Source organism: Pongo abelii, chromosome 14 (genome assembly GCF_028885655.2).
Source record: "Pongo abelii isolate AG06213 chromosome 14, NHGRI_mPonAbe1-v2.0_pri, whole genome shotgun sequence".
In the NCBI taxonomy this organism is placed as follows: domain Eukaryota; kingdom Metazoa; phylum Chordata; class Mammalia; order Primates; family Hominidae; genus Pongo; species Pongo abelii.
Genome location: NC_071999.2, coordinates 33,377,884 through 33,403,505, shown reverse-complemented (window position 1 = coordinate 33,403,505; position 25,622 = coordinate 33,377,884). Strand labels below are relative to the sequence as shown.

Here is a 25,622-nt window from a genome sequence, read left to right as displayed (position 1 = left end):
CATTAATCTAATTTTAGAACATTTTCATCACCCCCAAAAGAAACCCCATACTGATTATCAGTCACTCTCCATCCCCCTCCCCCCCAAGCCCTGGCAACCACTAATCTACCTTCCTGTCTTCAGGATTTGCCTGTTCTGAACATTTCATATAAATGGAATCTACAATATGTGGCCATTTGTGACTGGCTTCTTTCACTTAGTACAATGATTTGTGGGGTTTGTGTCTGTGTGTGTGTTTGTGTGTGGTTTTTTTGTTTTGTTTTGTTTTTGAGATAGAGTTTCTGTCGCCCAGGCTGGAGTGCAGTGGTGCAATCTCGGCTCACTGAAATCTCCTCCTCCAGGTTCAAGTGATTCTCATGCCTCAGCCTCCCGGGTAGCTGGGATTACAGGTGCATGCCACCACACCTGGCTAATTTTTGTATTTTTAGTAAAGACAGGATTTCACCATGTTGTCCAAACTGGTCTCGAACTCCTGACCTCAGGTGATGCAGCTGCCTCGGCCTCCTAAAGTGCTGGGATTACAGGCATGAGCCACCATGCCCAGCCTGTTTTTGTTTTTTAACAATAAAACTAGAGGAATTTATTTTCTCATAATTCTGGAAGCTGGAAGCTTGAGATCAAGGAGATCAAGGTGCTGGCAGGTCTGGTTTCTCCTGAGGCATCTCTCTGTGGCTTGCAAATAGCTGCTTTCTCCTTGTGTGCTTACGTGACGTTTTCTCTGTGCGCCAGCATAATGTTTTCAAGATCATCTATGTGGCAGCACATATCAGCATTCCTTTTTATTGCCAAATAATACCACATTGTAAGGATCTGCCATATTTTATTTACCCATTCATCAGTTGATGGACATTGGGTTCTTTCTTTCTTCCTTCCTTCCTTCCTTCCCTTCTTTCTTTCTTTCTTTCTTTCCTTCTTTCTTTCTTTCTTTCCTTCCTTCCTTCCATCTGTCTGTCTGTCTTTTGAGACGTAGTCTTGCTCTGTCACCTAGGCTGGAGTGCAGTTGTGCGGTCTTGGCTCACTGCAATCTCCGCCTCCCGGGTTTAAGCCATTCTCCTGCCTCAGCCTCACAAGTAGCTGGGACTACAGGCGTGCACCACCATGCCTGGCTAATTTTTGTATTTTTAGTAGAGACGGGGTTTCACCATGTTGGCCAAGCTGATCTCGAACTCCTGACCTCAGGTGATCCACCCTCCTCAGCCTCCCAAAGTGCTGGGATTACAGGTGTGAGCCACTGCGCTGGGCCCGGGTTGTTTCTTTTTGGCTGTTATAGGTAATACTGCTGTGGACATTTGTATGTAAGTTTTTATGTGGACAGATGTTTTCATCTGTCTTGGGTAGATACCTAGGAGTGCAATTGCTGAGTCATGTGTTTAAATTATGATCAACTCTATGTTTAACCATCGAGGAATTGCCATACTGTTTGCCAAAGTGGGTTGCACCATTTAAAAATCCTACCTGCAATGTAAGAGGGTTCCAATTTCTCCACATTCTCACCAACCCTTGTTCTTATCAGTCTTTTTTGTTTAAGCTTTCCCAGTCGGCATGAAGTGGTGTCTCCCTGTGTTTTTTATTTGCATGTTCCTGATGAATAATGATGTCATTTGTCTTTTCATGGGCTTATTGGTCATTTATACATCTTCTTTGGGAAGGTGTCTATTCAGAGCCTTGGTTGATTTTTAAAATTGGGCTGTTGTCTTTTTACTAACCGTAAGTATTTTTAAAATGTGATTTCTAACTTATACATCGTTATCAATTACTGTGATCCCAGGATCAGAATTTTTAGCTGAAAAGGATCCTAAAAACCGAAGCCTAACCTCCTGTGTTGACAGATGAAGAATCGGAGGCTTAATGTGGCCCGCCTATGGCCACAACAGAACTCGCAAGTGGCAGAGCTAGGGAGATTAATGACTCATAATAAAAAATGGAAAAACACAGATGTTTCATGAATTATATTCAAAGAAAGCTCCTTTCTTACAGAGAATAACCCTAAGACTTCAATAGAATAAGGGGCACCAAGGTGGCATCTGGTGGGAGAGAAACCAGGGGATTTGTCCTGAAGTTGGGTTTGACCAGCTAGAACACTGTTTATTTAGATTAGTAAAAATAGCAGTTTTCTAAACATACTCTTAGTCAGACTTTACAGACTTTACATTGAGAGTCTTGAGTTTTACAAGTGACCTCAAGGCTGTCTGGTTCATAATGACCTCCAGTGGGAGTTGGCTCTTTTAGTATCCATCATGGCAGCTTTGAAGAGCATTTGAAGAAAGAGCCTCAATCATCTGGGCGTTGGATTTGGTTGCAAAATAAAGCCATCATTTACTTGGATATGTATTCACTCTTCCCAATGAAGTCAAAGAAAACATTCCATTTTGCCTAATGTAACTAAGGTGGGAATTAAGGTGGCATTTTAGAACAGTCTACGTATAGGCTTTCTATGTGAGGTCTAGCATGTGAGAAAAGAGAGAAGGGATTTGTGTCAAAGAGTCGTAAAGTTCTGTTCCACCTGCCAGATAATACAGAACAGAAAAACAATGAAAAAAATACTCAGATAAGATCAATACAAAGTGTCAGTGTTCAAATAAGTCTACGTTCACATGTTGGTTTTTTAATGCTATTAGCCTACACTGCTTGACCTTAACAGTTTTTCTAACAAAGTAGCATGGGATAAAGCCCATTTTCATGCTCTATGTTGAGTTTTTTTGTTTTGTTTTATTTAAATGTTTTCCTGATGTAAGGAGATCTGTATGCCTCTTATGATTATATTGTAATTGACTTTGATGAAAACAGTAGTTCACAGAAGGGACAAGATCATTTGTTGGGAGGACAAAAATCATTCTTTTAAATCAGATTTCTAGGCTGCCATGTGAAGCAGTAGAAAGTTCTCATCCCCATCTGAGATTCATTGCTAAACGATAGCACTCCACCCTTGAAAATGAAATAGCCTGTGGGTTTATTATGTAAATGGGCAACATGACTCTGAGCTACTGAGACTGAGTTCCCCATGCTGTGACTATGCACGTGTTTATGGGTATGTACATACACATCTATCTTTATCTAAATCACGAATAAGATGGGCAAGTGTCTAGCATGCAGTAGATGCTAAAACAAATGTTGAATCTTTGTTACTCAGATAGGTACATGGACATTAAACTGCCTCAAAGAAATGTTTTAAGGCCTAATAATGTGAATTTAAAACATTCGAGAAATAAATATTTTCACTTTCCCTTTTTCTTATTCGTTTTCCTGTTAAACTATAATCTTGACACCTCCAGTAACCTTTATGAGATTCTAGTGTCCTATTAACTGAAGGATAGTGATGCACTCGAAGTCACCAGTTACTTGGAAATTTGTTTCCTTATACTTCTGTTTTCCTTTGTTTTGGTTAACTATTTTTTATCTAGCCTCCTCCTTCCAAGTGCAAAATACACTGATGTTACTGGAGACAAATTAGGTGGCAACACTTTTTTTTAGAATAACCCCATTTTTGTCAGTGTCTTTTAACCACTCAGTTATGTTGTCTTCTGGTTGGGGGACAGCATGGGGAGTGCGGGCAGGAACAAGTAGAGGGCACACTGTCTAAGAGATCTTCTCTATATAGCACTTTTTGCGCGACGCAGTGGCTCACGTCTGTAATCCTAGCACTTTGGGAAGCCGAGGTGGGCGGATCACCTGAGATCAGGAGTTTGAGACCAACCTGGCCAACATGGCAAAACCCCGTCGCTACTAAAAATATAAAAATTAGCTGGGTGTGGTGGCAGGCGCCTGTAATCACAGCTACTTGGAAGGCTGAGGCAGGAGAATCACTTGAACCCAGGAGGCGGAGGCTGCAGTGAGCCGAGATTGTGCCACTGCACTCCAGCCTGGGCGACAAGACCAAAACTCCGTCTCAAAAATAAATAAATAAATAAATAAATAGCACTTCTCTCAGCTGGGCTTTCGGTGGTTCTCTGAAGTTAGCGGTTTCCTCTGATGAGGGTCAGGAGTACTGGTGTTCTAGGTTGCTGATAAAGAAAGATTCATATGATCTGGAAACCAAGACGTAGGCAGTGGGATGTCACAAACAGGGGAACTGCTTCTTTTCCTGAACGGGAGCGCTCAGCATCTCCAGACAGGCCACAGAGATAACTACAAGTAATGCCAGAATTTTCCACAGGAAGCTTCGATGGATCTTTTCCAGCACATGAACAATTGCTCAATTAAATCCCCAGAGTTCCATGCCATAAAGAAGGGCAGAAACCATTCTGGCATGGAAGTTTCTCAGGGCAGGTGTTATCCACTGCTGGCTGTGGCTTTAGAAAAGTCTGGCGTTTCCACAGATCCCTGATTTTGGGCTACATGTTGCCTCAAGAAACTCATATAGATGAGTTAAAATACGTTCCTAGGTACCTGAAGGGGTTGACTTGATCTAGGAGGTTATTTGATAGACCAATGGGATCCATATGAAACAGGGATTTAATTTAGTTAATATTCAGCCATTTTATTTAGGAGTACTTTGATACCAGGATCTACCATCAGTAAAAATTACTTTTAAGATATTAATTTAGGCTGGGCTCACGCCTCTAATCCCAGCACTTTGGGAGGCCAAGGCAGGTGGATCACCTGAGGTCAGGAGTTCAAGACCAGCCTGGCAAACATGACGAAACCCCATCTCTACTAAAAATACAAAAAATTAGCCACGCTGATGATGCGCACCTGTAGTCCCAGCTACTCGGGAGGCTGAGGCACAAGAATCGCTTGAACCTGGCAGGCAGAGATTGCAGAGTGAGCCAAGATCATGCCAAGGCACTCCAGCCTGGGAAACAAAGTGAAACTCTGTCTCAAAAATAAAATAAAATAAAATAAAAATTTAAAAGATATTAATTTATATCATCAGCAATACCAGAAAAGCATATGTTAATTTAATATCTTTGAAATTATATACCCAGCAAAATATTCTGACAGAAGCAGGGGGAGGGGAAGTGATTCCCCTAGATGTTGGTGACAGTGGGCATCTGCCACGTGCCAGGCAGCAAGCCAGCCTCTTCCACAGCACAGCACCAAATGCACACACCCTGCCTGTGAGGTGGCTTGTAGGCTTTCCAGTTCCACTCACGAGGAGCCTGAGGAGCAGAAAATTAAGTGATGCCAAAGTCATGCAGTCAGTAGGTGGAAAAGCTAAGCCTCAAATGCAGATCTTCTAACTGAATCCAGTTTTTGAGATAGTCAAATCCAAGAGAAACACTGGAGAGAACTGCTAGGCATAACCAGGGTATTTGACACACGCATCATCTCACAGATCTGTGACCTAATGGTAAAGCCTGCATGATCATTCACTGAGAGCTTCTACTTTGCTTCCACTGTTTAAACTGATTTTTTAAAGAAAGCTATACCCTGAGATTGGTGCCAAATACTAAGTTTTCCTCCCTCCAAGAATTTCTTTCCTCTCTCCTGCTAACTTCTATTCCCACCTAAGGAATGCTAATCCTGGGCCCCTCATCCCCTGCCTTTCGGAGGCATTGCAGCTGCCTGGGAAGAGGGGAGGAGGAGGAGGCTGGTGAAGAAGAGGGAGAAGGAGAAGAGAGAGTGAGGGATGAGGGGAGGAAGGAGGCGAGAGAGATCGTTAGTGATAGTATTCTGATTGGTCAGTAATAGCTTCAAGGGAGGCTCAGCCTCTGTAGCACCTATGGTTCAAAAAATCATGAGGCTGTCTGTTAGGCTGTTCTTACATTGCTGTAAAGAAATATCTGAGGCTTGGTAATTATTAAGAGGTATAATTGACTCACAGTTCTCCAGGCTGTACAAGCATGGTGCTAGCATCTGCTCGCCTTCCAGTGAGGCCTCAGGGAGCCCTTACTCATGTCAAAGGCAAAACAGGAGCAGGTGTATCACATGGTGGCAGCAGGAACAAGAGAAGGGGGGAGGTGCCACACACTTTCAGATAGTCAGATCTAAACAACAGCACCATGCCATGCATGAGGGATCCACCCCCACGATCCAAACACCTCCCACCAGGCCCCACCTCCAACACTGAGGATTACAATTCACCATCAGAATTGGAGGGTCAGCATCCAAGCTATATCAGGCTGGGACTGTGAGAAATGGAAGGTCAGAGATTTCAAGGTCGTCTAGTCCAATCTCTTTTTTACAGATAACTGAGATCTGGAAAGAGAGATGACTTGTCTAGGGTGATATAGCTAGTCACTAAAATGGATGTCATTATTGCATCATATGGAGATGTGTAGATTTTAAAGCACTTTCACCACCTCACTTTATTGCCTCACAACAATCCTCCAAGATGTTTGTCGAATGTCACGTAAGTGTGTGAACAGTTCCCTTTTGACTGTACCATTATAAAGGGAACTCATAGATTATGTAAGACAAACCAAATGGCTTCTAAAACTGATTTTGATTCTAAAATTAGTTTTCCAAATGAGGAAACTGGTTCAGAAAGGGAAATGATTGGCCAAAAATATCATTGCTTAACTAATGATTGCATGAAGTCCAGAGCCCAGGAAAATTTCTGTACTTTTTATTCAGAAAAAAAGATGAGACAGGCCTATAAGACTAGATGACCCACACTGGAAAAAGTTCAGTATTGAAAATATATTTTGGATGACACTGACATTTGTTCTTGAGAGTTTTTACTAAGTTATTACATATTTGAATATTATAACTAGTTATATATTTTAATATAATTGCATTGAACCTATATGAATCCATTACCATTCTACATAAATAGGCTTTCGGATGTTATTTTGGTCATTTGGTATAAAAGGATATATAATATTTATGAGCAAGGGTAGAGCTAGAAAAAATTTGTGAATTAAGAGAAATTTGTATTAGTGTATCTTTTGCTTATAAATTAAAGATGCAAGTAAATTAAAGATGTAAATAAATTAAAAATGAAAAATTCATCTTTATGGAAAGATAAAGAAAGGTAAGAAGGCAATTTACAAATAATACATTTTAAAAATTTGTTTTTCAGGATCTAGTTCAGGTTCAAAATTAAAAGATCCTGAACTGAGTTTAAAAGGCACCCAGCACGTCATGCAAGCAGGCCAGACACTGCATCTCCAATGCAGGTAAGTGGCTGTGTTGGTTTGGGAATAATCTAGTTGCCATGCCTAAGGCAAAATCATTCCCTGGCAGAGTAAAAAGGTAGGGACCTCAGTGATCCTCTGTGATCTGCAAAGTACAAACCATATGCATCCAGCTTCCCACGAAAGGGGATTCATGGGGAAGGGAGAGCATTACTCACTCAGGGAAGTGGGGGAAGGGATGCCCAAATAGTTCTGCATCTTTATTCTGAGTATTGTTCTACAGCTTTTCTGAATGTGTTGCTTTCCCGTAAAGAGGAAGATGACTACACTTAAGAGAGGACCTCTGCTTCCTAATAAAATGAATGCTGAGGAACTGGTGCTGAGCCCAGGGCCCAGCCATAAATATGTTTTGTTTTCTTATCTGTGATTGCAGGGGGGAAGCAGCCCATAAATGGTCTTTGCCTGAAACGGTGAGTAAGGAAAGCGAAAGGCTGAGCATAACTAAATCTGCCTGTGGAAGAAATGGCAAACAATTCTGCAGTACTTTAACCTTGAACACAGCTCAAGCAAACCACACTGGCTTCTACAGCTGCAAATATCTAGCTGTACCTACTTCAAAGAAGAAGGAAACAGAATCTGCAATCTATATATTTATTAGTGGTAAGACTTCCATTTTCTACGTTCTGTTTGCTATTGCTTTGCAAATGAGTCATAAATCTACCCCGATCCATTGGAAATGTTGCTTTCCTAATGAGTATGAAAGAAACGGGTTAGGAAAGAGATTCCATCCTAGTTGTAGACACTTTCATGGACGTCAATTTTAACCAGAATTGTCAAGGCCCAGTTAGTCACTATATGCTCCCCAAAGAGAGAGACTGGTCTGTATAGGTCACCTCTGTACCCACAGCTCCTAGCACAGTGTGTAGCCCATAGTTGGATGAATAAGTGAATAAAAGGATTTTAGTTCTATTTCTTAGTTATTGAGAAGCCCAAAATAGAATACATGATTTTTTGTCATTTAACACAGCTGCATTCTCTTATATGTTGGAACTGTAAAATATTGTTGTTTCTACTAAATTAATAAACGCAATGTTGCTGTTATCTCGAGTGTTATATAACTGGTTCCAATGGACAATGTTGTATTATTTCATGTTCACTGAGGAACTACTATAATGACATGAGAACTGGCACTGACCAGGATACAGTGCAAAGGGCAAAGGGCAAAAATGAATCATGTTTGATTCATTTTTTATGGTACTCGTAAAAAAATCATTTTTATTCATTCATAATTTTTATGATACTGTTTTTCCTTCCTTAGAGAATGAACAAATGAAGTAACATTCAAAGGGAAGGAATGCAAAATCTTTTAAGAAGTAGAAACTCACAGTAAAATTGGAACCCTGAGAAAGAATAATAAAAATGGCCTGTCACTTTATTCTTCCTTGTTTAGTTCCAATTTTCAAATCTTGAGGGGATTAAAGAAAAACACACACACAAACAAGGCTGTAGAGAACACAAAGCAATATTAGTAGGCACTCAGGCACAGAATCAGGTTAAAAAAACAAAAGAAAACAACCAACCGTCAGCATCGATAGCTAAATATACATTGTGGGTCTACCTTCTGGTGAGTTCAAGAACTGGGTCTTTGCATTGCAGGTAGTACAATAGAATTAACGTTTTAGTGAGGCAGTTTTTTTCGTTGTTGTTTGTTTGAGATGGAATCTTGCTCTCTCACCCAGGCTAGAGTGCAACGGCAGCTCACTGCAACCTCCACCTCCCAGGTTTAAGCGATTCTCCTGCATCAGCCTCCCGAGTAGCTAGGATTATAGGTGTCTGCCACCTCTCCCGGCTAATGTTTTTTATTTTTAGTAGAGATGGGGTTTCACCATGTTAGTCAGGCTGGTTTTGAACTCCTGACCTCAGGTAATCCATCTGCCTCAGCCTCCCAAAGTGTTGGGATTACAGGCATGAGCTACCACGCCTGGCCATGAGATTTTTTTTTTTAATTTGTGAAATAAGGCAACTAGACAGTGTTTTCCCTGAGCATAACATGTACATATCCAGATTCAGGATTAGTCTTAGGAGACAGCAGAACAGTTGCCTGTTATTGACAGTAACCTCTTTGTAGCTGCTATCAGCCTGATTTTGACTGAGCCACTTTCATGTCCCCGATCCTCCAAATTCTGTTTTGACATTTTGTGCTTGTCCAGGGTGTAGATAACTGTAAGGGACTAACCATCCAAGCAGGTTGCCATCAAGGGATGCAGTCAGCTCACTTCCACATACGAGTGGGAGGTAGGCTGGGGAACTTTGCTTGGGGAAGTCAGCCCACTTCTAAAGCAGGGGTGAAAGGATGGTAGGCAGGAATGAGGAAGGGTAGAGAAGGTGCAGCATTAAGAGCAGAGACTTTCAGAGAGGTAATTTTGCAGCTGAGGGGGAAGGACAACACGCTTGATAGTGGTGGAAAAAGCCGTGTACTCAGCCATCTGTTCTCTTTCTCTAATTCTACATAGCATATTGTGTTCTTTCCGACATCTGTGGAGAAAGGAAAACACTGCAGTGAGTCACAGACTGCCCCTGTCTCTATAGGGGAGTGGGAGAAAAATTTATTCATTCTAATATTTTCATAAAACTTTCTCCTATGGGTTTATCAGTCTGATTTGCAAATCGAACACTTAAAAGAATAAAAAGAAAACCATCTCTTTTTTTCTAATAAACAGTGTTCAGCTATTTTCACCTTTAACTCCTGAACTATTCAATAGACATCATGGCTTTATGAAGCCAGGGAGTGCAAGCCTCTCCACTCAGTCCCCTACTATCACAAAGGAGAGACACTGCTACTTAGAATTACTTCCATTTCAACTATACAACAGAGCAGATCTGGCAAACAATCATAATTTTGAGTTTCAAATCCATTGTTAATCTAAGCCCTGTAATGGCACGGTCCATGTCTGTCCTGGTTACTTTTATCTGCAATGTGCCTCCCTGGTACAGTGCCTTGCACGTATTAAGAAATCAATAATAATTGCTAAATGAATAAATGAATGGATTAACAGGTGCTTTGTGGAATACTATGTTAAAATTGACATTGAGGATAAATTCCAAGCTTAGTGGGAAAAAGTGCCATGATTGATTATTGATGTCTCTTGTGGGATTGTGGGGGAGCAGTGGCCGTTAGGTCATGTATTTATCATGTCTGCCTTCCTGTAATAGTCCACAACCATTCGCATAAAATTACAAGTCCCAATATCATAAAACACTTGCATAATTTGTTGGACATTAGGAAATTATCTATCACATAGATTGTTTTTGGATAAGGAAGGATTGCGAAATGCATTGTATTTCATAGATTATTATGGAATACACACATATACATACATACATATACTATGAATATTATATGAGCTCAGTAGAAAAATTGTTATGATAATATTATGAGACCACTATTTTTAAATAGCACTGATACTAAAATATGTTGGAATCAATAATGGTAACCATAGAAGAGCCTTCTGAATCTTGTTTGCTAATTAATTTAATCAGCAAATATTTAGGAAACAGTTACTATGAGCCTGTAACTGTACCACTATGAACAGTAACACATATTTTGTTATTTGTTTCCTGTTAGGGTGATATTGGTCTCATAATCACACCTTATTAAAGTTCAAGGTAGCTGTGATATAATCCATTAAACAATCATAACTTTTCTGAGGAGCCTAATATTGTATGTATCTCTCATTATTTTATTAACTCTCTTTCTGAGAGAATTTGATCTTCTGCTTCCATTGTTACCGAACACTTCCATGACAGGTTTGTTTTAGTTCAGGAGCACAAAACTTATCTCTGATGACTCAGAGCATTGTCTCTGGCATTAATAAAACTCCAACCATTTCCTAATACACAGCTGTGATTACTCGCTAGATATTAACTTGGTTATCATGTATTTATTATTGTTGAATATTTACTTTAGAATATGTTTGGGGGATTTCAGCCCCAATAAGCATCTGCAGATTATTGGGATTTCATTTTATTTTTCTCTAAGGATGAGTAACCCTATGTAGACACGTCTTTTGAAAAGGTAGATTTGTAGTCTAATAGGGTTTTAAGAAAAAGAATCAGGAGTATAGCTCTATCTACATGTCACGAAACCAAGCATGTAAATTATGAACAAACGATTACTTAGGCATTATTGATTGCCTGCTGTGTAACAGGCGCTATTCCCACCTGAGCACTGATTAGGATGTAACATCTGATATGTAATGTACAGAAAAATCAATATCAGCACTTTATCATTCCAGATTGTGTAAATCCACCAAACCTCTAGCATAATGTATTAAATCAATTTAAGTACCCAAGTAATTATATTTAACTACTTTACTTAATTACCAAATTATCTAGTAAATTTAAATTTCCGCTAATATAATAATTTCTTACATTTGTTTCTTTTCACTTAAACAAATGGTTTCATTTACTTGATGCCATTTAATCCTCACAACCATCCAATGAAGCATCGTTCTCTTCATTTTACAAGCGAAGGACCAAGAATCCACTTCACATCAGGGCTCTGTGGGGAGTCATGGGAAAGCGCTAGCACTGGAATAAGGTGGTCAGGTTTTCCGTTCACATTCTCAGTGGCAGGAGGAGATCGGAAGGGGCAAGACTGAGGCAGGAAGGCCAGATAGGGGCCTGCTCTGTGCATCAAAGCAGGTGGAAGGTGGTGTCCTGAGTTCACTTTGGTCGTAGTGGGAAAGGAGGGTTGACAGAATTGGGGGATTCGTTGGCCTTGGTGATCAGAGGTTGAGTGGCTGAGGGAAAGAGGGGAATCAATGTGACACTCAGAATCCTGGAAGGGGCCACTTGGTCCCACAGCCAGGTGGAGCTTTGCCACACTAAATTACATTGATACAAAGGCATCATCATTATCATCATTCTCTCTGGATATACCCTTGGTATGGCTTTTGAATCATAATAGCGGAAAATATGATATGTATTTGTAAAAATTGCTTTGTTAAAAATGAATTGAATCTAGTTATAGCTATAAAACACCAGGTCATAAACAAAAACAAATTACAAAGCACCTCCTAATTAAAACAGAGTACAATTCTTCTACTAATTTCTAGAAGAATAGTAATGTTGGGGCTATTTAGGTGAACTTCATCCTGTTGGAGAGAAAAAGGAGGACTTTTGCACTTCTTTTCTGACACTCTGATGTACACAGGAAATTGGCTCCAGGTCAGCCTTTTCTCACAGTTAGAGGATTTCATTGAAAATATTATTGTAATATATGAGTTATGACTGTAAAGTAAGAAAACTGACCAGATGAGTTTTTTAATGGCATCTCCGAAGTAGTTAACACTTGTCAGTATCTTTAATTTAGTTAGCAAGACCTTAAACTTAGAGTGTTGAGCTCCCCACAGTGTGAAGTTAGCTTATATATCTCTCTCACCAGCTGTAAGCTTCCAGGGCCTATTTAAATATAATATCTCCTCTTGAAAAATTATAATCGAAAAGCAAAAATGATGGGGCTGGGTGGATCCCTTCTAGTTCATCCCTGTAAAAGAAACTCATCTCTTCTCTTCTGTTTCTCTTTACTTGATTGTTTTCCTCTCTGGCTCTATTAAAGTCAATGAGTTGGAGCATTTTTATAACATATTTTTCCACAGTTGATTTTCCCATATGCATAAAACTCATGAGATTTGCATAGCAGCGTAATTTGAGGTAGAAACATTATTGGACACATTGGGTATATAACTGAAAGCAGTAGAATCTCTAACAACTTAGATATCCTGGGACAGAATAATAATTATGCTTTAATATAAATGTGTTTAGTGGGGGAAAAAAAAGCTCTACCTGGCTATGAAAGCTTGTGCAAGTAGAAATCCTACCAGTGCAGATATTCTGAGGATTCTTTTTTTATTCTTATTTTTACTTTTATTTTTAATTTTTTTGAGACAGTCTTGCTTTGTCGCCCAGGCTGGAGTGCAGTGGCAATTCTGAGGAGCATTCAATGAACTCATTTGTACTGAACTTCAGATTTCCTTAAGAGCTTTTACTTAATTATCTCTGAGAGAAAGGGAGTTGGTATTTCTTCCATGTTATATATGAGAAAACAGCCTCAGTGACTTGCATGAGCTGGGCAGAGCTCATATATTGAGAAGCCAGGATGAGGATCCAGCTAGATTAGGGCTATTTCCCCTGCACTGGATTTGCAGCTCTTGACATCAAACTATGAGCTAGTTGTTGTTTTAATTGTTAAGAACATAGATTATATAGTTATTAAAATTTTGTAATCTCGAATTTAATATTTTTCTTTTTCTTTCAAGGAAAAATTTACTAAGTTGAGCAGGGCTTTTAAAAATGTGCCTCTAAATTCATTAATGGGCTATGGAATCAAATGAATGGGTTTCAACCTGCATTTAAAAAAAAAAAAAAAAAAAAGCTAGGAGCTGGGGCATCCATCTGTAGTCTCAGCTATTTAAGAGGCTGGGGCAAGAGGATCACTTGAGCCCAGGATTTGAGGCTGCAGTGAGCTGTGATTGCACCAGTGAATAGCCACTGTACTCCAGCCTGGACAACATAGTGAGACCCTGTCTCAAAAAAGAAAAACCAACCCAGAATAGAAAAGAAAATATCCAAGTAAATTGCAAAGAGTAAGGGTAAATGTTGTTTAGTAAAACTATTTTTGTTTCAATTTTATACATGTATATATCCATTTTACCTGCATAAATGTAAAGTACATACGTGCGTGTGTGTGTGTGTGTGTGTGTAATGGGTCTGACGTAAAATGTATTTCCTATTGTGAAAGTTAGCATAATAAGTTTAAAAGTTACCAGGATAGGCCATATCTATTATTTAGGTAAGCAGTGCCAATTGTAAGCACTGTGATTTTTTTGGGGGGTGGGGTCGGGGGAGGGGCACACCAGTACTGATACAGAGGTCTGGAGAAAACGTAGCAGTGGAAAGAAGCCCTCTCCTTTAGCTGATTTGGGTCCACTGCTTTTGGTGGTTCTGTGCAATCCACTCATTTCACTCCTGAACTGAGTTTTCCCACTCGGAGGCTTGGCCCAGGAGTTTCCACCGGCAGGAATCTGTCTGCAGATGTTGATTACATACCTACTCCACACAAGGCCCTGTTGTTTGTTCTGTGAGAGACATAAAAAGCAAAGTCACAGAATCCTGTAATTGTGAAGTCCCCCAGTTACTTTCTAGGACCATAGCTCACAGATTTGTGAGTATTTTTTAAAGCACGAGTTTTATTTTTTAGAGAATAACTATTGTTCAGAAGTGGGTCTCTAAGGAATGAAGAGGGCTCTGTTAATAGCCCCTAACGGGGAGCCCTATTCATATTCTGTGAGGCGTGGCTGTTGCTGCAACACTGCCTGCCTTTAGATTCCTTCCCAGATCTGACACAATTTGGCACACACAGAAGGCTCAGTCAACACTGCCCAGCTGGGTGATGGTTGGGCAGATGGTGTTTGTTGCCCAATCTGCCAGACTGGTATGGCAAGTCCAATAAACATCTCCATGGAACCAGCAGGGACATCAACAAAGTAGCAATCTGCAGGCTTCATCGCCGAGCCTCGCCGCCTCCACTTTCCCCCTGTGGGGATCAGAAGGACCCTTGTAAGGTGGGAATGCACCAGGAATGTGGGCCCTTCATCCCCAGACCGAAAGGAGGTGTTCACGCTTTCATGCAGGTCAGCACTGTGATGGGCAGAGAGCAGCACATGGCTGAACAGATTGCCAAAGCTTCAAAAATATGTCAATGGAATCACTATAATTTCATGAGAGAAACTTTAAAGAGAAAATATTGTTTCTATTCATCAAAATTCTCCTCCAAGGGAAAATAAGCAAAAACAGTTTACATTTTGCAGGAAGAAAACAAGAAAGCTCCCAACATAAAACCCAAACTCATAGCCACATTAGTTGGTTGAATTTTTTAGGCATAGATTTCTTAGGAAATCCATGACATTATCTAATATTGCTTGGCTAATGTCTAGAGTCTTCTCTAGTTTTAAATTTCCATTTTCCACATGGCCTCATTCTCTCCTCCACCTGCCCATCCAAAGACCTTCCCTCCCTTACTCATCTCACCTCTATCCCTAACATGTGGCTCCTTCCACGTATTTTCTGAAACGTGTGTTTCTTCTCACACTAATCTTCCAGTAGGAACTGGTTTCCAAAGTTTTGATCAGGAATTGTCTAGGGTTCCTACCATAGAGTCGCTTGAGTCCCTGCATTACCAGGAGGCCACAAATGCAGACAGGTTGGGTGATGGATCCTGTTTTTCCTCTCACATCCCTACTGGATGCATTTGCTCAGGAGACAGGTGAACATGTTGGGGTGAACAAAGGTGGGACTCTCAGTCTCTGGATGACATGTCTGGAAACCCAGGTGAGATTCCTGGAATGGCAGCAACCTGAGACTGACATGCATCTGCAGATTCTTTATCCTTCAAATTCTCTAAAGAACTCCTAGGAATTTTCTGGCCCATCTGCACACATCTTCATCAAAAACCTAGTACAAGGTCAGGTTTTGCTGGATTTATTTTTTCATTTTGATAAAGATGTGAAAGAGGGGAAACAGATATTTTTAGTGTTTAAAATACACACTGATGATGTTGTTTGCAATCGCAGTTTTTTTTCTTGGGAAATAGAGCCCTCTACATCCTGGCTGTGCACTCCCTCTAGGGCTGAAGTATGAAGGAGATTATTCTTTCTATCCATCACTGGCAGACAGCTGATTAGGACCACATGGTGAGAGTTTAGAGAACAGTAACTTAACTCTTAACCATTTTCCTTTCCAGCTACGTGAAAATTGGATGGAAGACATTCTTGATATCTTTAAGCCCTGACATGTCACATTTCCCTTCTAAAAACATTTCTGTCATTAAACACTAAGGGAGCTTGACTATAGAAGACCCTGACATATGATTGGGACAGAAGCCACTCACATTGGTAGACTTGTTGGCAGTCAGGAACAAATGCATCTTCTCTCTTTGGCCCCTGCCCCAGACCCTGTATTCTCCTAGGATGTCCTAGTAATTTCATCCTTAGCACTTGGTGTGTGGACATGTAAAATGTTCAGGCCATTCTCTCAGAGAGAAAACAATTTCTGGGGCTGTCTAAAATCCATACCAGAAAAAATTTGGCATGCTATCTCTCTAGAGCCACATTGCTAAGACTTACTAGCAACAATGCAGTTATACATCATCAGGCATTTAGTAGAACTATGTAAGTACTCAAAAATAATCAGGATAAACATAGCCCTGAATAAGCCACTTGGACACAACTTAAGGCTTTGGAAAGTTGATGACTGTGGTGGAATTATGAAATCTAAAGATGGGCCGGGTGTGGTGGCCCACGCCTATAATCCCAGTATTTGGGAGGCTGAAATGGGCAGATGACTTGGGGTCAGGAGTTCAAGACCAGCCTGATTGACATGGTGAAACCCCATCTCTACTAAAAGTACAAAAAAATTAGCCAGGTGTGGTGGCGCATGTGTATAGTCCCAGCTACTCGGGAGGCTGAGGCAGGAGAATCGCTTGAACCCAGGAGGTGGAGGTTGCAGTGAGCCAAGATTGCGCCACTGCACTCCAGCCTGGGCGACAGAGCAAGGCTCCATCTCAAAAAAAAAAAAAAAAAAAAAAGAAAAGAAAAGAAAAAAGAAAAAGAAATCTAAAGATGGTAATGAAGTCCAAAGGCAATAAAATTGACCATATTCTCTCATTTTTCCCCTACAATCAAGAAGTGTGAAAAACAATGGATCAAAACTTTATGGTTTTAAGGATTTTAAAAACTCTCCCTCAAGTGATCTTTTAAGAAAAATAAGCAAGGGACTTTTTCAGAAGAAATCCCCTTAAGCTGAAAAGGCTTTAAGTTTCTGGCATTTCATAACTTTAACAATGATAATGAAATGCTTGCCTTGCTTGGAGATGAGGAGGTGATCTCTTTTTATCTTTATGATCATTCCAGTTCTAATATTCTACAGTTTTTCCTTTAACTATTTAAAATATTTGTTTTGTGTCACTTGATGTATTTTTGCTGAATATGTTGGCTAGCTGATTGTGTTGTTCAAAATAGGTAGCTTACTAAAGCAGTAAACACCCCTCCCTTCCTTCCTTCCTTCATCAAATGTCAATTAATAAGCTACAGTTGAAACAACATGATCCAGGCTTCAGACTGCTTTCAAATCCCTGTTCAGATACTCACTAGGTCTTTGACTTTGGACAAATTGCTTAATAAGGAGAATGGTTAACATTTAGGTGGGTCTTAATCCATGCTGGGTGCCACCCTAAGCACTTTGCATTCATTAACAGATTTTATCCTCACAACAATCCTGTGAAGTAGTGCTCTCATTTTAAAAATTAGATGTGTGTGCATGTGTATGTGTGTGTGTGTATGTATGAATTTTTTTTCCCTAGAGCAGTTTCAGGTTCACAGCAAAATTGAGAGGAAGGTACAGAGATTTCCTATATACCCCTTGTCCCCACATGCATAGTCTTCATTATCAACATTCCCCACCAGAATGGTACATTTGTTTCAATTAATGAACCTACAGTGAGACATCATAATCACCCAAGTACTAAGTTTACATGAGGGTTCACCCTTCGTGGTGGACATTCTATGGGTTTGGAGAAACATGCAATGACATGTATCCACTATTATAGTACCATACAGAGTATTTTCACTGCCCTAAAATCTACTGTGCTCTACTTAGTCATCCTTTCCTTAATCCCAACCCCTGGCAAACACCTATCATTATTTTTCTTTCTGTTTTTTTGAGAGGGAGTCTCATCCTGTTGCCCAGGCTGGAGTGCAGTGGTGCAATCTCAGCTCACTGCAACCTCTGCCTCCCGGGTTCAAACGATTCTCCTGCCTCAGCCTCCCAAGTAGCTGGGATTACAGGTGCCCGCCACCACACCCAGCTAATTTTTGTATTTTTAGTAGAGACAGGGTTTCACCATGTTGGCCAGGCTGGTCTCGAGCTCCTGACCTCGTGATCCACTCGCCTCTGCCTCCTAAAGTGCTGGGATTACAGGCGTGAGCCACTGTGCCCGGCCGGCAAACACTTACCTTTCTTACTGTTTCCATAGTTTTGCCTTTTCCGGAATTCATGTAGTTGGAATCATACAGTATGTAGCCTTTTCAGACTGGCTTCTTTCATTTAGTAATATGCATTTAAAGTTCATCCATGTCTTTCCATGGCTTAATATCTAATTTCTTTTTATTGCTGAATAATATTCCATCATACAAATATTTTTATATTCATAGTTTATAGATTTTTATATTCATTATATAAATTCATTATATAATTATATTCATAGTTTATTTACCCATTCACCTACCAAAGGACATCTTGGCTGCTTCCAAGTTTTAGCAATAATGAATAAAGCTGCTATAAACATCCATGTGCAGGTTTTGGGTGGATGTAATTCTTAAGGTCCTTTGGGCAAATACCAAGGAACATGATTGCTCAATTTTAGGGCAATAGAAAGGCTAGTTTTGTAAGAAACTGCCAAACCATCTCCCAAAGTGGCTGTCTCATGTTGCATTCCCACCAGCAGCAAATGACAATTCTTATCACTCTGCCTCCTTGCCAACATTTGCTGTTGGCAGTGTTCTGGATTTTGGCTGCTCTAATAAGTATGTAATGGTCTCTCATTGTTATTTTAGTTTGCATTTTCCCAATGACATGACGTGGAGCACCTTTTCATATGCTTATTTGCCATCTGTATGTCTTCTTTGGTGAAATGACCCATTTTAAACAGAGTTGTTTGTTTTCTTACTGATGAGTTTTAAGAATTCTTTGTATGTTTTGGAAAACAATTCTTTTTTCAGCTGTATCTTTTGCAAATATTTTCTCCCAGTTTGTGCCCTGTCTTCTCATTCTCTTAATGTTGTCTTTTGCAGAGCAGGAGTTTTGAATTTTAATGAAATCCAGCTTATCAATTCTTTTGTAGATCATGCCTTTAGTGTTGCGTCTAAAAAGTCATTGTCATACCGAAGTTCATCTAGGTTTTCTCCTGTTATATTCTAGGAGTTTTATAGTTTCGCATTTTACATTTAGGTCTCTATGGTCCATTTTGTGTTGATTTTTCTAAAGAGTGTAAGTTCTGTGTCTAGATTCATTTTTTGTTTATTTATTTGTATGCAGATGTCCAGATTTTCAGCACCATTTATTGACAAGATGATTTTTGCTCCTTTGTCAAAGATCAGTTGACTGTACTTATGTGAGCCTATTTCTGGGCTCTATATTCTGTTCCACTGACCTATTTATCTATTCTTTTGCCAATATCACACTGTCTTGATTACTATAGCTTTGTAGTAAGTCTTGAAGTTAGGTAGTGTCAGTCTTCCAACTTTGCTCTTCCTCAATATTATGTTGGCTATTCTGGGTCTTTTGCCTCTCCATATAAACTTTAGGATCAGTGTGTCCATATCCACAGAGTAACTTCCGGGATTTTGATTGGGATTGCATTGAATCTGCAGATCAAGTTGGGAAGAACTGACATTTTAACAATATTGAACCTTTTTATCCGAGATGAAATCTCTCTCCATTCATTTAGTTTTTCTTCAGTTTTGTTCATCATAGTTTTGTAGTTTTCCTCATACATATAGATTCTTATACATATTTTGATAGACTTATGTCTAGGTGTTTCACTTTTGGGGGTGCTAATGCAAATGGTATTGTGTTTTTCATTTCAATTCTACTTGTTTTCATTGCTTGTATATAGGAAAGCAACTGACTTTTGAATTTAACTTTGTGTCCTGCAAGCTTGCTATAATCTTTTACTAGTTCCAGGGGTATTTTTGTTGATTCTTTTTAATTTTCTATACGGATGATCACATCATCTGTGAACAAAGGCAATTTTATTTTTTCTTTTCCAATCTGTATACCTTTTATTTCCCTTTCTTGTCTTATTGCATGACTTAAGACTTCCAGTGTGATGTTGGAAAGTAGTAGTGAGAGGGAAGATCCTTGCCTTGATCCTGATCTTAGTGGGAAAGTATTATCATAGTCATCTCCATTTATTTCTCAGAAAGGTTAAGTAGCTTTTTCAAGGTTATATAACTAGTGTATGGCAGAGATGGCAACAAAGTTCTTGCCTATAACCACCTCCCATAGTCAAGAGTGCATATGTGCAAAACATTTAGGACAGTGTTTGGTGTATAGTATGCACTATATAGTTTATTATTATTAATACTACCACTCATTATTACCATTTTTTGAGCTTGGTTTTCTCAACTGTAAAATGAGAAGAGTATTACTTCAGGGGCTATTAGGAGACTACATGAGACAATATAGACTGCCTAAAACTTAGGAGGCAGCAGTGATCGGTAGTAATCCCTATGTGTGAAAAACACTGTGCTGGACACAGTAGGAAGTACAAAGATGATACCGACAACTTTTAAGGGGCCTGCAGTTTGGTAGGTCAAAGAAAATAAGTTACAATTAACCATACTGGGGAAAGAGCAGTAAGAGGGGTGTGGACTGGGGGTGCTCTGCCTGGGACATTCCACCCTTCCCCACTCCCCCCACCCAGCTCTTCTGTAACAGCTGACTCTTCCTCATTTTTCAGGTCTCAAGTTAAATATCCCCCCTCTGGGAAGCACCCTAGGCACCCCCAAACTCGGGATGGTGCTCCTACTGACATTTCACACAGGACTTACCTCTCACAAGCTCTACGAACAGGACTGAGTCTATCCTGCTTACCATGATAGCCCCAGGACCCAGCACAGGGTATAGTACACAGAAGGTGCTCAGTAAATCTTTGTTAAATGAAAGAAACATGGGATTTTTAAGTATATTAGTCTTACCTGACTTCCTTGACTTTAAAAAGGAAATTGAGGGCACATTGAGAAAATGAGACAAATATGGGGGTCAAAATCACGTCATGTGACTAAATCACGATCCCAAAATTTTCCAGCAAACTAGAGCAGTGAACAGGGATTAGCAAAATGAGATTTAACAGGAATACACATAAAGGCCTGTATTTGGCTTGCAAAACCCACTAACTACCCTAGTACTGGATGGGGGAAGCCATTGCTGAGACAGCACACATGCAAAAGACTTCAGACTTTCAGTTGACTCCATATTTACCAAGAGAATGTATCCAACCTTGGGATACATTAAGAAATATGTAGCACCCTGCCAGGCGTGGTGGCTTATGCCTGTAGTCCCAGCACTTGGGGAGGCCGAGGCAGGTAGATCACTTGAGGTCAGGAGTTTGAGACCAGCCTGACCAACATGGTGAAACCCCATCTCTACTAAAAATACAAAATTAGCCCGGCATGGTGGCACATGCCTGTAATCCCAGCTTCTTGGGAGGCTGAGGCAGGAGAATCACTTGAACCCAGGAGGTAAAGGTTGCAGTGAGCTGAGATGGCAGCATTGCACTCCAGCCTGGGCAACAAGAGTGAAACTCTGTCAGAAAGGAAAGGAAGGGAAAGGAAAGGAAAGGGGAAGGGGAAGGGGAAGGGGAAAGGGAAGGGGAAGGGGAAGGAGAGGAAAGGAAGAAATATATAGCACCAGGAATAAAGGTAGTGCACTTAGGTGGTGCCAGACTTACTGTTTACACCTCAGAGGGACATTAAAAATAGGAATTTCAAGCAAATTATTAATCCCTTTGCACTTCATTGTCATCATCTTTAAAATGGGTGCCTGCCTCATAGGGTTGTGAGCATGAAGTAATTTGATGATTTTATTAGTTTCATTGGCAAGAAGCAATTGAAAGGACTTAAATATTTAATCTAAAAATGTAAAGAACTGGGTGGGAAAGTAGGAGACATGAGTGACAGTCTCCTTCAAAGTTCTCTTATGTGAAAAAGAGATTAAGCTTCGTCTTTATAATCCTAGATGGCAGAACAACTATCTAAGAATTTCAGCTTGACTTAAGGAAACACTTTCTGACATGCAAAGCTGTCCCAAAGTGGAAGGAAGGAATGTCTTGGGAGTGGTTAGTCCCCATGCATCTAGGAGGCAGACACTCACTTGATGGGACCAGATCAGATGAGGCCTCAGGACCTTTCCACTGCTGGGATTCATTAAGCACCTGGTGTAGGTCACTATCGTTTATTGATGTCCGGCTCAGGCTTGTTATTAATACATACATCATCTCATTTCATCCTCGAAACAACCCAATAAGAGAAATTCCTTCACAGAAAAGTTAAAGAAATTCAATACCATGTTTAAGGCTGCATACTTCGTAAATTATCCTGTCAAAGCTTTGGGCTCAAGTCTGGTTGACTCCAAAGCCCCCGGTCTTTCTAACGTGTCCTTGCCTGGGCTCCCACCCCAACTCCCTCAGACCTTTGTGTGCATTATAAAATGGGAGAGAAGGGACAGGAGTGCATGCAGCGTTGCAAACTGGAAGTATGCAGGCTGGATTCAGCTGGCACACATGTTTTGATTGGCAGACACAGCACTTTTAGCTGCCAATGCTTAATAGCTAGAAGAGTTCACGTAAAAATTTCATTTCCTACTTATCTTTAAAAACTGGAAACACTAGCCACACTGGCCCATATTTCCACTTGGCAACAATGGAGTGCAGCAAGCAGGGACGGCCCCTTCAGGGATGGGCTCACGTTCCCAGCTGCCACAACGCCTCCTGTCCAACCTCCAGTTCCTCCACTCGTGTGTCTGGCCCCCGGAGGGATGTCAGTGTGCTACGCCCAGTGTGAACATTTCAAATGAATGCATAACAAATCGTGAGTTTAGGAACAGGAAAGTGCCTGTCCCACATTCCAGATGAGGAAGCTGAGCCCTACAGAGTTCCGAGGTGGCGCAGGTCACCAGTGCAGCACTTCGACACAGCCCGACTCCTGCCTCCCCTCAACTGCCCCCCCGCACCCCGACCTCCCCCACCCGCCCCGCACACAGCTATGCTGATGGAATGCATCGCGGCCGTCCTCTCGGAAAACCCACTGTCCCCAGTGTCCCTGCTGGAGAGGAGTCTGACTAGGCATCCTCTGCACCTGAGAGGGAATTTCCTCCCCAGGCTCCAGAAAACAGGGCTTGCTCTGGTGTGACTGTTGGTGTTTTTTTTTTTTTTGAGACGAAGTCTCGTTCTGTCACCCGGGCTGGAGTGCAGTGGCGCGATCTCAGCTCACTGCAACTTCTGTCTCCCAGGTTCAAGTGATTCTTCCACCTCAGCCTCCCGAGTAGCTGGGACTACAGGCGCCTGCCACCATGTCCAGCTAATTTTTTGTATTTTAGTAGAGACGGGGTTTCACCGCGTTGCCCAGGCTGGTCTCGAACTCCTGAGCTCAGGTAATCCTCCCACCTCAGCCTCCCAAAGTGCTAGGATTACAGGCGTCAGCCACTGTGCCTGGCCGACTGTTGGTTATGAGGTGGTCCTCACCATCTCCTAAAAAGTCCTCAGCACCTTGCAGCAGAGAACTAAGCAGAGGGTCCGATGACTCAAGCTTGGTTTCCGTGGTGAGTCTTCATCAGTCCGTTGCTTCCCATTTCTAGTCCCGTCAGAAGGCCCCATGTTACCCCTGTTTCTGGGCCCTCATTTCTCCCACTGAGTGTGGATATTTGAAGATGTAATTGTCATGCTTGAGTCATTGAGGAATGTCAGGGCCAGATTTTGGTGTGGTGGAAGGAGACTAGCCTCAGATCAGGAAGCGTGAATTCAGTTTTTGCTCAGCCATTAATTGTATTCCTGTGCTTGTGGGAAAGTCTCTCCTCTCTGGGCCTCAGTTTTCTCATCTGTAACATGATAGGCAGAATTAGGGCATCTTAAAAGTCCTTTGACAGTTTTATAATGTTATGATTCAGAGGCAGAGCTGGGAATAAATAATAGGACTTAGGACATGGCCAAAAATCTTAGCAGTAGAAGAAAGATTTATAGTAATCCATTAGAGTTCCTTGCTTTTTCTTTTTCTTTTCATTTCCCTCCCTCCCTCCCTCTCTCCTTCCTTCTTTTCTCCCTCTCTCCCTCCTTTCCTCCCTCCTTCCCTTCTCCCTTTCTCTTTTTCTTCTGAGATGTCTCAACTGATCAAGATGAAGATCTCTGACTGAGGTCAGTCATCTGGTTAACAGAACCTAGAAACCGCCAGCCAGCTTAGTGTGAAAACCCAGAGAGCACAGAAAGCTGAGACCTTCTTAATCTTACAGTCCATCAAGCTTAAATCTAGCCAGCATTCCACTCTCACTGAGATCTTCAACTCACTTACTCAGATCTTAGCTGTAAATTTTTAAAATGAGGTCCCTACTTCCCTTCAAGGCAGGTATTAGTACTTTTTCCTCTAATCAACATGAGCACTCTTGTGTGTGAGGTGTGTGTGTGTCTGCTCAGCTAGACTCTGAGGACTTGAGTCCAGGGACTGTCCGTGTGCACAGTGCTGGGTACATAATACGTCTTGATTTCACCTTTCTTGCTTGCTTCAATCTTATATCTTCTCCATAAACATCTGTTGACAGTGTGCCATGTGTCCGCCTCTGCTGGCCATTGGATTGAGGGGATTGGTTTTCCTGATCCCCTGCCGCTAGACACCCACATTCCAAAGAGCATTCCAGGGGGCTTAGGCGAAGCCAGAGGAAGGAGAAAAGGAACCGCCACTCCTGTCCCTCCTTTCTAATTCTTCTCCTTTGCTCTGCTCTTGCTGTTCGATCTGCTGTTACAAGTAAGGCAATGCAAAAAAAAAAGCAATGTCTTTCTTCTGAGGAAAGGCAGATAGTAGGCAAAGAGCTCTTTTTTAGAAAGAGGCACTTCTTATTTTTTACCACACAAATAATACGTTTTTAAATGTTTCATTTCAGAGTGGCATCTTGAGTCTGAAACACAATGACTTTTCTCTAAGTTTACCCTGCTCAAATAGAAATATTTGTGTAACATGTGAGTGTCTGTCTGGATGGCAGAAACTAGCAACTGATTTTCTGATATTGCTAAACCAGTCTCAGTGAGATTTTTTATCACCTTTGAATTTGTATATGAATCTACCAATAGTGGCGACAGTTGTTATATTTTTAGCTGATAAATTATAGTTGAGGTTTTTATGATATTCATTTGGATAATCAGGATAGCTTACTGGGAGATATTAAATTGCACATTCCGTGTGGACTATAATCCCCACACACACCAGGCAAGTATTCCCATCTATGTGAAGGCAAAGATGTTTCATTATGCTACCTGCCCACCAGGGGCTGCCAACAAGGAACTGAAGGACACTTTTTTTTTCTTAGAGACAGGGTCTTGCTCTGTCGCCCAGGCCAGAGTGCAGTGACACTGCAGCCTTGAATTCCTGGGCTTCAATTGATCCTCCTATCTTAGCCTCCAGAGTAGCTGGGACTATAGGTGTACCAGCATGCCCAGCTAATTTTTAAAATTTTTTTGTAGACATGGGGTCTCACTATGTTGCCCAGGCTGATCTCAAACTCCTAGCCTCAAACAATGCTTCTGTCTTGGGCTCCCAAAGTGCTAGAATTACAAGTGTGAGCCATCACGCCCAACCTTGAAAGACATATTTAAAATCATGATGGTTCTATCACAGGGGAAAATTTTATTTTTTGTGAGTGGCCCAAACTGGATGCAGGAGGGGAATGGGAGAGAAATGCTGCAAAGACTCATAAGGTGAGGAGTTTACCCTGGGAGATCTC

The 25,622-nt window shown here is 41.0% G+C and overlaps 1 protein-coding gene and 1 long non-coding RNA gene across 6 annotated transcripts in view; one reads left to right on the top strand and one right to left on the bottom strand.

Annotated features, from left to right (window-relative positions):
- Window positions 1–25,622, top strand: part of FLT1 (fms related receptor tyrosine kinase 1) — a 192,305-nt gene that overhangs the window by 20,465 nt on the left and 146,218 nt on the right. For all 5 annotated transcript variants that reach the window (XM_024230907.3, XM_054528852.2, XM_024230908.3 and 2 more), the window contains exons 2-3: window positions 6,965–7,061; window positions 7,453–7,679. In XM_024230907.3, the coding sequence (XP_024086675.1) occupies window positions 6,965–7,061; window positions 7,453–7,679 (324 nt within the window). The remainder of the gene's footprint in view (window positions 1–6,964; window positions 7,062–7,452; window positions 7,680–25,622) is intronic.
- LOC129049463 (uncharacterized) overlaps window positions 8,451–25,622 on the bottom strand; it is a 158,397-nt gene continuing 141,225 nt past the window's right edge. Inside the window, exon 8 of the long non-coding RNA XR_008512555.2 lies at window positions 8,451–9,554. This is a non-coding gene — a long non-coding RNA (uncharacterized LOC129049463). The remainder of the gene's footprint in view (window positions 9,555–25,622) is intronic.